The sequence below is a fragment of the Rhinopithecus roxellana genome, chromosome 13 (genome assembly GCF_007565055.1).
Source record: "Rhinopithecus roxellana isolate Shanxi Qingling chromosome 13, ASM756505v1, whole genome shotgun sequence".
NCBI classification, from domain to species: Eukaryota; Metazoa; Chordata; class Mammalia; order Primates; family Cercopithecidae; genus Rhinopithecus; species Rhinopithecus roxellana.
Window position 1 is genome coordinate 10429048 of NC_044561.1, and position 11001 is coordinate 10440048.

General features: G+C 56.8%; 1 protein-coding gene and 2 non-coding genes across 3 annotated transcripts; 2 read left to right on the plus strand and 1 right to left on the minus strand.

Annotated features, from left to right (window-relative positions):
* Positions 1 to 4496: 4496 nt before the first annotated feature.
* Positions 4497 to 4640, plus strand: LOC115893058. The gene has a single exon (XR_004053014.1).
* Positions 4641 to 4724: 84 nt separating this feature from the next.
* LOC115893047 lies at positions 4725 to 4807 on the plus strand. The gene has a single exon (XR_004053003.1).
* Positions 4808 to 5274: 467 nt separating this feature from the next.
* LOC104676903 (RIMS-binding protein 3A) lies at positions 5275 to 10601 on the minus strand. The gene has a single exon (XM_010381785.2). It carries the CDS (start codon positions 10599 to 10601, stop codon positions 5661 to 5663), a length of 4941 nt encoding a protein of 1646 aa, XP_010380087.2. The 3' UTR covers positions 5275 to 5660.
* Between the last annotated feature and the right edge of the window lie 400 nt (positions 10602 to 11001).

The following is an 11001-nucleotide window of genomic DNA, read 5'->3' on the forward strand; positions in this document are numbered from 1 at the left end:
ACTCTGTCACCCAGGCTGGAGTGCAGTGGCTCGATCTTGGCTCACTGAAACTACTGCTTCCCAGGCTGAAGCAATTCTTGCAGCTCTGCTTCCCAAGTAGTTGGGACCACAGGTGTGAACCACCATGCCAGGCCAATTTTTGTGTTTTTAGTAGATATGGGGTTTCGCCATGTTGCCCAGGCTGGTCTTGAATTCCTGTGCTCAAGCGATCCATTTGCCTCGCCTCCCAAAGTGCTGAGATTACAACTATGAGGCACTGATATTTATTCTTTCTTTTCTTTTTTGTTTGAGGCAGGGTCTCACTCTGTTGCCCAGGCTGGAGTGCATTGGCGCGATCTCGGCTCACTGCAAGCTTCACCTCCCAGGTTCAAGCGTTTTTCCTGCCTCAGCCTCCCAAGTAGCTGGGACTATAGGCGCGTACCACCATGCCCAACTAATTTTTTCTTTTTTTTTTTGAGACAGTGTCTTGCTCTGTCACCAGGCTGGAGTACAGTGGCGCAGTCTTGGCTCACTGCAACCTCCACCTCCAGGGTTCAAGCAATTCTCTGCCTCAGCCTCCCAAGTAGCTGGGATTACAGGCACCTGCCACCACACCCAGGTAATTTTTGTATTTTTAGTAGAGATGGGGTTTCACCATGTTGGTCAGGCTGGTCTCGGACTCCTGACCTCGTGATCCACCCGCTTCAGCCTCCCAAAGTGCTGGCATTACAGGCGTGAGCCACCGTGCCTGGCCTACTTTTTTAAATTAAATTTTAAAAATTAAGTTTATTTTTAATGTTATTTTTTATTTATTTTTGAGACGGAATCTTGCTCTGTCGCCCAGGCTGGAGTGCAGTGGTACTATCTTGGCTCACTGCAACCTCTGCCTCCAGGGTTCAAGTGATTCTCCTGCCTCAGCCTCCCGAGTAGCTGGGTCTACAGGTGTGTGCCACCACGCCCGGCTAATTTTTTGGATTTTTTTTTTTTTTTTTTTTTTGAGACGGAGTCTCGCTATCTCCCAGGCTGGAGTGCAGTGGCTGGATTTTGGCTCACTGCAAGCTCCGCCTCCCGGGTTCATGCCATTCTCCTGCCTTAGCCTCCCGAGTAGCTGGGACTACAGGCACCCGCCACCATGCCCACCTAATTTTTTGTATTTTTAGTAGAGATGGGGTTTCACTGTGTTAGCCAGGATGGTCTCGATCTCCTGACCTCGTGATCTGCCCACCTTGGCCTCCCAAAGCGCTGGGATTACAGGCGTGAGCCACTGCACCCGGCCAATTTTTTTGTATTTTTAGTAGAGAGAGGGTTTCACTGTATTGGTCAGGCTGGTCTTCAACTCCTGACCTTGTGATCCGCCCGCCTCAGCCTCCCAGAGTGCTTGGATTATAGGTGTGAGCCATGGCACCCGGCCTTATTTATTTATTTATTTATTTATTTATTTATTTATTTATTTTGAGACAGAGTCTCGCTCTGTTGCCCAGGCTGGAGTGCAGTGGCCGGATCTCAGCTCACTGCAAGCTCGGCCTCCCGGGTTCACGCCATTCTCCTGCCTCAGCCTCCCGAGTAGCTGGGACTACAGGTGCCCACCACCACACCCAGTTAATTTTTTTGTATTTTTTTTAGTGGAGATGGGGTTTCACTGTGTTAGCCAGGATGGCCTTGATCTCCTGACCTCGTGATCCACCTGCCTCGGCCTCCCAAAGTGCTGAGATTACAGGCATGAGCCACCGCACCAGGCCCAGCCTATTTATTTATTGTTAAAGAGATGGGGTCTTACTATGTTGCCTAGACTGGAGTGCTGTGGTGCTATCTTGGCTCACTGCAACCTCTGCTTCCTGGGTTTAAGTGATTCTCCTGCCTCAGCCTTCTGAGTAGCTGGGACTATAGGGATGCACCACCATGTCCAGCTAATTTTTGTATTTTTAGTAGAGATGGGGTTTCACCATGTTTCCCAGGCTGGTCTCAAACTCCCAACCTCAGGTGATCCACCCGCCTCGGCCTCCCAAAGTGCTGGGATTACAGGCATAAGCCACCACACCCAGCCATCTGGTGTGTTCTTTGAGGATAAGGCAGCAGTAAGTGTGTTGGGTTGAGACAGCCCTCAGGCCTGTTCCTTCCCTATCCCCACCTTTAACCACAGGGACAGCGTGGTAGAACCCAGTGGCGCCAGTTCATGAACTTGCCATGGAACCAGTTGGTGGCTCTGGTCCTTCTGCCCCAAGGTGCTTCTGGTCACTTCTGATGACACCGGAGAAGTCAGTGTCCTTTCCTTATTTTCTCTCTCTTTTTTTTTTTTTTTTTTTTTTTTTGAGACGGAGTCTCTCTCTGTCGCCCAGGCTGGAGTGCAGTGGCCGGATCTCAGCTCACTGCAAGCTCCGCCTCCCGGGTTTACGCCATTCTCCTGACTCAGCCTCCCGAGTAGCTGGGACTACAGGCGCCCGCCACCTCACCCGGCTAGTTTTTTGTATTTTTTAGTAGAGACGGGGTTTCACCATGTTAGCCAGGATGGTCTCGATCTTCTGACCTCGTGATCCGCCCGTCTCGGCCTCCCAAAGCGCTGGGATTACAGGCTTGAGCCACCGCGCCCGGCCTCTTTTTTTTTTTTACTTGGGTATTCTGGAAGTGTCTTTCTTCTGACAGTGTTGCTGGACATGGGGAAACGAAAGGGTATGAAAGAGAAGGAGAGAAGGATAAAGACCACCCCTCATTCCTGCCCTTCCAGAGGGGCAGCCGGGGAAGTCTATGGAGGAGGTGACTTTGAGCCATGATGTGACCTTAGATGAGGGGCCTCTCTGAGCCTCAGGAGGCTCTTCTGCAAAATGGGACAAATAAAGAAATGTCACCGGGCACGGTGACTCACGCCTGTAATCCTAGCACTTTGGGAGGCCGAGGCAGGTGGATCACCTGAGGTCGGGAGTTTGAGACCAGCCTGACCAACATGGAGAAACCCCGTCTCTACTAAAAATACAAAATTAGCCGAGTGTGGTAGCACATGCCTATAATCCCAGCTACTACGGAGGCTGAGGCAGGAGAATTGCTTGAACCTGGGAGGCAGAGGTTTCAGTGAGCCAAGATCGTGCCATTGCACTCTAGCCTGGGCAACAAGAGTGAATCTCCGTCTTTTAAAAAGAAAAAAAGAAATGTCTACTGTGTGCAGTGGCTCAGGCCTGTAATTCCAGCACTTTGGGAGGCCAAGGCAGGAGAACCACTTGAGCGCAGTAGTTCCAGATCAGCCTGGGCAACATAGCGGGACCCCATCTCTACCAAAAAATTAAAAAATTAGCCAGGCAGCAGGTGTGGTGGCTCAGGCCTGTAATCCCAGCACTTTGGGAGGCTGAGGCAGGTGGATTCTTGAGCCCAGGAGTTTCAGACCAGCCTGGGCAACATAGTAAGACCCCTGTCTCTACACACACACCAAATTTGCCAGGCGTGGTAGTGCACATCTGTGGTCCCAGCTACTTGGGAGGCTGAGGTGAGAGAATCATTTGAGTCCTGAAGCTCAAGACTGCAAGTGAGCTGTAATTGTGCCACTGCCCTCCAGCCTAGGCAACAGACCAAGACTCTGCCTCAAAAAAAGGAAAAGGGCCGGGTGTGGTGGCTCACATCTATAATCCCAGCACTTTGGGAGGCTGAGGCGGACAGATCACGAGGTCAGGAGACTGAGACCATCCTGGCTAACATGGTGAAACCCCATCTCTACTAAAAATACAAAAAATTAGTCAGACATGGTGGCGGGCACCTGTAGTCCCAGCTATTCGGGAGGCTGAGGCAGGAGAATGGCATGAAGCCAGGAGGCTGAGCTTGCAGTGAACCGAGATTGTGCCACTGCACTCCAGCCTGGGTGACAGAGCGAGACTCTGTCAAAAAAGACTCAAACAAAAAAAAAAAGGAAAAGAAGGCCAGATGCGGTGGCTCATGCCTGTAATCCCAGCACTTTGGGAGGCCGAGGAGGGTGGATCATGAGGTCAGGAGGTCGAGACCATCTTGGCAAACACAGTGAAACCCTGTCTCTGCTAAAAATACAAAAAAAATTAGCCGGGCGTGGTGGCGGGCGCCTGTAGTCCCAGCTTCTTGGGAAGTTGAGTCAGGAGAATGGCGTGTACCCGGGAGGCGGTGGAGTTCGCAGTGAGCGGAGATCGCACCACTGCACTCCAGCCTGGGCGACAGAGCGAGATTCCGTCTCAAAAAAAAAAAAAAAGAAAGAAAAGAAAAGAAAAGCAGTGAGCTACAATAGCTGTCTACTCACTAGTCAGTAGTGACACTGACTACTCACTCTTCGCAAAGGGCTCAGCAGCACACAGCCTCCCTGTGGGGATGCCCTCAGGGAAGATGTGGCCCAGAGTAGTCTTTTGGGCCCTGCTCTTCAGTCCTGGCTCTTAGTAGGACCCTCTGCAGTCAAACTAGCACAGCCCGAGCCAGGTTGACCTTAAAAAGTAAGCATTCAGGGCCTAGGGAACTTGGGCAAAGCAGAGAAGTTGGCGTCAGATGAGGTGCAGCAGGTATGGTAGAATAAGGTGTTCTCAGGTCCCCAGTGCAGCCCCCAGATAAGCCCGCAGTATTTTCCTTATATGATCTGGTCCCACTGTGGGCAGCGCTGCATGCCCAGAGCCTGAGAAGATTATGAAAACATGGCAAGAGAAGTGAGGCCAGGGGACCCAGCATGGGGGCGTGAGGAGCAGGGGATAGTGGGTGGGGCTAGAGGACAGGGAGTTTAGGGAGGCCTCTGCTGCTGTAACTGTGAGCCCCAGCCAATGATGATGTGGCCACTGCACAATCTGAGTTCTGGGAACCACGTGGTGGAGTGTGTTCTGGGAATAGACTGAAGCAAGGAAAAAAAAAAAGCAAAAGGGTGCACCCTCCCTTCCCTGGCCAGGAAAACATTTCTGTAGCCCTTGCAGACCCACTGCATAGAAGTGAGAGGCAGGAAAGCCAGGCTCATGTTTTTCTTGGTTGTGCTTCCACTTCTAAAATATGTTTTTACTATGAACACTTTAACGAGGGGTTGGACATAAGACAGAAAAATAACATTCTGATAGCTTGTTTGGAGGTCCTAGCAGGGGAGCACAGCTACTCTTATACCTTTGACTGAAGACCGATCCTCCTCTATCGGGGATGGTCATCCTCTTCCACTAAGCGCACAGCTTCTGGAGGGACACACACGGAGCGGTGAGGGCAGAAGGGGATACCCGCCCAGTCAGCCAGATCAGCCGAATCAACCCTAGTGATCAATGGGGTGACAGATGTCGCAGCCAGATCACCCTCACATCCCAAAAATAACATTCAGATTGCATTTTTTTTTTTAAGATATAGACTTTTTTTGAGACTTTCATACAAGGCAATGGATAGACAACCTTAACCTCCTAGAGAAAACACACATTGGCCACAGAAAAAGGCACTTCTCCATATACCTACCATAGTTATCAGCAACTTTTGAAATGGTCTCTCAAACTCTCAGGGGTTGGCTTATTTTGCTTGCTTTTGCAAATAACTCAGGCTTAAGTCCTGCTACTTTCAGAGCCTAGGGTACACTTAAGGACTACCATCAGTTTAACATGGTGGCACTTGGAGCACATGCTACTTATGGTGGTGAGGAGGGGTGCTGATGTGAGGGTTTGCAAGATTGCTTCTCCTCTGGCAGGGTGTGAGCAGCCAGAGGCCACTACCTGGGCAAGGATGCTTGTTCAGTGTCTATGGAGGGACATGTGATCCAGCAAGTGGGCAGGGACCAGGCCCCTGTGGCCGCCCAACTCTCCATAATAGAATCCTTGATCATCCACAGGCCCATAAACCATGACCACGTCTCCTGCTCTCAGCGCCAGCCTGCCCTTCGCCTGGCCCCCTGTTTGCCCGTCCCTGGGATCATAGTCCAGAGCTGCTATCATGGTCTTTGGAGTCCACAGTGGGGGCCTCTTGGAGTTCCCTTGGAGCACCAGGGAGGAACCCTGGGGGATGGTGAGCCCCTGAAAGTCCTCAAGGTGGGCCACAGAAGGCAGGTGCCCTTGGGCCGGCAAACGCCGCGTCCTGTCAGTCTGCTCTGTGCCCACCTCCATCTCAGCCACTGGGTGCCCAGGGATATTGCCCACTTGCCTGTTGCACTCGCTGAGACAGAAGCCATGGGTGTCCTGAGAGCCCCACACTCTTAGTAACTGCCTTTTCTGGAAGACCAGCTCCTCCTCTGCAGCCTTGGGGTTGGCAGACATCACCAGGGGGCTGTAATCAGAGAGGGCCACAAAGACCCTGGCTGGAGTGTTGGCCCCTGTACCCAGCTGTTGGGGGCCACCCCTGGGCATCTTGATGACTTTGGCAGATGGAGCTGGACATGGTGCTGAGCTGGGTTCGTGGAGCTGGCACTCTCTCTTGGCCCCCAGAGCCTGTCCTTGCCTGCTCTGGGGCTTGGGCTCCCTCCTATCCTCTTGCCTCTCTGTGCCCCACAGATCCAAGCACAGTGCCTCCTGCTCCTCTTCCAAAATGTTATGGAAGTCAGATGCATACTGTTGGCTGGCGCCCAGCTGGGGTGGTGTGAACCCTTGGGCATCTTGCTTTTGCCGAAGTATCCTCTCAAGGGCAGCCTTTTCCTGACATGGTTCTTTCCTGGACCCACACTTGGTGTGTAGTTGGATGAATCCTGGAGCAGGGCTTTTGCTGGTGCCCATGTGCTGGTAGCAATTTTCCTTCTCCCCAGGCTGATCACTGAGCAAAGGTCGTCTGTGATGCTGGGGACTCTTCTGAAAGAACAGGTCCTTTCTACAGCCCTCCCAGGCCTCTGCAAGCTCCTGGGCTTGGCTGCTGGCCCCTGAACTCAGACATTCTCCTTCTGAGCCCAGGTTGGACACTGGGGATTGTCTCCTTGGGGGTTCTTCAAAGAATGCTTCTAGGAACTTGTCCTGGGGCTCCCCACAGCTTCCAGTGTTGTGGGGGCTGGCCTTGGCATTCAGAGGAGCCAGTGCCAGCTTCTGGGGGCAGACGGGAAAGGTGACTCTGTAGGTGGATGGGTCGCCACAAGTGTAGCTGAAGGGTGGAGTCTCTGGCCATCGGTGACACATGAACCAGTCCTCGGGGATCTGAGCTGGCACTGAATCCAGGGACTCGCCACAGAGTGACATGGTTCTCACTGAGACCTTCTGCCATGTTAGGGGCACCTGTAGCTGGGAGAATTCCAACAGGGTGCTCCCAGCAGTGGCATCGGCGACCTCACAAACCTTAAGCCCATCTGCATACACAGCATAACCGGTGACCTGGACTCCATTGGAGGACCCAGCTGAGTCAATGGTCACAGGGAGCCAGCTCACCACTAGGACACCTGGAGAGGCATGGCGCTCCACCAGCACATCCAGAGGCGGGTGGGGAGGTCCTGCCAAGAGTGTGTCAAAGGTGATGGTGGAGGACATAGTTCCCCAATACACCTGCAGCAAGTCCCATGGCAGCCGCACCTCCACCCGCGCCCGGTAGTGCATGCCAGGGCACAGGCCCTGGAAGGTGTAGCAGCTCACGCCCGCTAGGGTCAGGGCATGCTCTCGGTCATCAAGATACACCACGTGGGGGTGGCGGTGGCTGCTGTAGACCCAAGTGATCTTGGCCGATGTGGCTGTGACATTCTGCAGGTGTAGCTGCATGGGAGCCATACAGAGCACCCCTTTGGTCCCCAGAAGGGATCTGGAGAGGCCCTGCTTCCCCGTGCTCTGCAGCAAGCCCAGCTGGCAGGCTTCCATCTTGGTATATAGGATCTCTGTTGCTACTTCTGTCTTGGAGCCCACCTTTACCATCTGGTATAGCTCTCTGTCCACCACTCCCTGGGCTTCCCCAGGTAACAAGCTGTCTTCCTCCAGAGCTTCATCCTGCCCAGCTGGGAGTTGATGGGGGCCTAGGTCAGGGGATTTTGCAGGCAGGCAGCCTGAGATGTAGCTGTCTGGAATCTGCTCCACCAAGTTGGAGGGCACCAGCCCCCGCCGGCCATCCTCAAGCTCCCCCTCATAGAATCCATCTTCATCCATGTCCCCAAAGATATATATGTAGTCCCCAGCTGTGAGGGGCAGCTCACCCTCGGGGTGATCATTGGGCCCCTCGAATGGGTTGTAGTTATACTGAGCCATGAAGATCTTGAGCTTGGGGGCAGCAGGAGCCGCCGAGCCCCCCACTTCCAGGGCCAGGGACACGCTGTCAGGCTCCAGGTCATCCACCTCACTGGCTGTGTCCCTATCCATAGTAGGGCAGGATGGCACTGTGGCCCACATCGACCCCTCAGAGGAGGAGTTTGACTGGGAGCTGGTTTTCTTGGACAGAGGTTGGCTGGCAGGGACTGTCTCTGAAACTTGGGGGACACTGGCTGGCTCCCCAAGGGCAACTGGGCTCTCCTCGAGGGAGACTTCCCTTTTCTCATGTATGTCTCTGTTGGGCTGTGACACTGTGTAGTCTTCAGGCCGTGCCTGGAACTTGGGCCTTCCGCTACCCTTAACTTGGGACTCCGGCATTTGACTGGTCTCCCAGGGCTGTTCGGGAGGGTGAACAGGCTGACACTGGAGCGCCTGTATCTCCTTCTGAGAAGCATGAAGGTCATACAGGGCCTTCTGCGGGTCGCATTGCAGCTGCTGCTGCCTGTCCTGCCCGCGCGCCGCCTGCTGCAGCGGCTGTTCTGCCATCAAGCCGGCGGCATCGCGCTCTTGACACGCGTGGCCCACCTGGCCGCACACTTCGCTATTCTCAGCCTCCACCTTCCGCACCCAGTCTGTCTTGGCCTGCAGCCGCCCATTCTCCTCCGCCAGCCAGGCGTTTTTGAGCAGCGCCGCCTGCAGCTGTGTCTCGGCGTCCTCGCCGCGCAGCCGCGCCGCCGCCGCCTGCGCGCCCAGCTCCTCGCACTCGCGCCGCCGCTGGACCAGCTCGCTCTCCAGCGCCAGCATCTGCCGTCGCACCTCCTCGCAGGTTGCGCTCTGACCACCCGCCTCGGGCCAGGCGCCACCGTTGCCCTGCTGAAGCGTCAACTGCCTCTGCAGGCGCAGCACTTCCCGCTGGGACTCGCGCTGCAAGCGGTCTAAGTCTCTGACGTTGAGCCACTGGGTGCAGGGGCCTCCCCTTCCAGTATGCGGGTCGCTGCAGGGGCCCGAGGCGACACGCGCCTGCAGGAGGTGGCACTCCTGCCGCAGGTCTTCGATCTGCTTGTCCTTGGCCAGCAGCGCGCTCGCCTGCTCCGACAGGTCCCGGGCGCGCTGGCGGGCAAAGGCTTGGCATAGCTCCAGGTCCACGCAACTCTCGCCGGGCACAGGCGCGCTCACCGCCCGAAGGTTGGTCTCCTGCAGCTTGCGGGCGCGGTCAGCTAGGCGCCGCGCGAGCCCCGTCAGCTCCGCGCGCTTTACCTTGAGCCGCTTCACCTTCTCGTCTGCCTGGTAGGGGCAGCCTGCACGCCGCAGCTGCTGGTTCTCCTCTTGCAGGGTAGAACAGCGGCGCGCCAGCACCCGCAACGCCTTGGCCAGCAGCCAGTTCAGCTTTATCAGCTCTTGGTGGCCCAGGCCCGGGAGTGAGGGAGTCACGACTTTGCAGGGCTGGCTCTCAGAGCCTTCTCCTCCCTGCTGGTTGCTGAGTTTCCTGTGGTCTGATGGTGGTAGTGGTGGCAGGAGTGGTGATGGTGGCGGCCGGAGTGGCGATGGTGGCGGCGGGAGACTCTGGGAGCCAGGGATGGAGGTGTCTGGTGAGGAGGGCCGCTCCTCGGACTTGGAGGCCTTGGGGAGACTCTGGGTGCTGTCAAGCGAGCGGGAACGTGCTGGTGCGAAGCAATCAAGGGAGCTGGCGCGCGTGGAGAGCAGTCCGTCTAGGGAGCTGGAGCACGCAGAGGACACCAGGTCAAGCGGGCGGGAGTGGACACCGACGTCGGCACTCAAGCTGTCTAGAGATCCGAGTTGACAGGCAGGTTTGGGGGCGTGGCAAGAGCCGCTCGAGGTCTGGGGCAGCGGCTCTTCCAAGCAATGCACAGCTTGGGGGTTCGCGGGTTCCGACAAAGCGGGGTTCCTGCGGAAGTGCTCCAGGATGTACTTGAGGAAGAGCTGGCGCTCCACCTCCAGCGCCGTCTGCAGATAGCGGATGCGCGCCGCCTGCTCGCCGTCAGTCTGCCAGCGAAGCTGCGCCAACACTTCCTGCAGGCGACAGCGGCACTGCCCCGCGGAAACCTCGGACGCCCCCGGGCGGCTACAGTGGCCGCGGTTCACCAGCTCCTCGGCCAGCTGGCGCTGCAGTTCCCGGGCTTGGCGCACCACGCCATCGCGCTCTCGGTGCAACAGCTGCTGCAGCTGCCGCTGCTCGGCCTCTTTCCAGCGCAGCAGCTGCCGGATCTCGGCCTCGCGTTCCCGCTGCATCTCCTCTTGCAGCTGCCGCAGCTCCCGGCCGCGCTGTGCCTCCCACTTGGAGCGCAGATGGTCAGCCAGCTGCCGCCGCTCCCGCTCGGCCTCCTCCCGCAGCTGGCGCGCCTGGGCAGCGAAGCGCCGCCGTTCCGCCCGCCAGCCCGCCCGCTCCGCCTCCAGCTCGGTCCGTAGCTTTTCCAGCTCCCGCCTCTGGTTCTCCAACACTGCCGCCGCCCGGCTGGAGCAGCCCAGCTTCCTGGGCGAGGCGCCCAAGGGGCTGGGCGAGTCCTTGGCCATTGCGGCCGCGGCCCGGCTGGAGTCCAGACTTCGCCTGGCCGACCGCAGCTCGCCAACGGCCGCCGCCCTGGCAGCGGCCAACCGCCCGGCGTGCCTTTTCCGGCGCTCCCTGGGGGTCTCCGCGCGCCCCTTCCGTCTCTTGGCATGTTCCCCCGCCTCCTGCCACCGATGTCTGGCCCACGCGCCTCTCCACCTGGCAAGGCCAGGGCTGCACTCCCACATCCCTGCTCAAACTGGCCCATGTCCCTTCCAGGACGCACGAGGGATTTTCTGGTCCCTACACTTTTCCTGCTTCTAGCACCATGCCCCTTGTGACCCTCCCTAGGCACCCTCCCAGGCACTGTGCAGTCCCAAGCAGGATGAGGTGCCCTGAGGGAAGTCTGGGCTGCTGCTCCTGGAC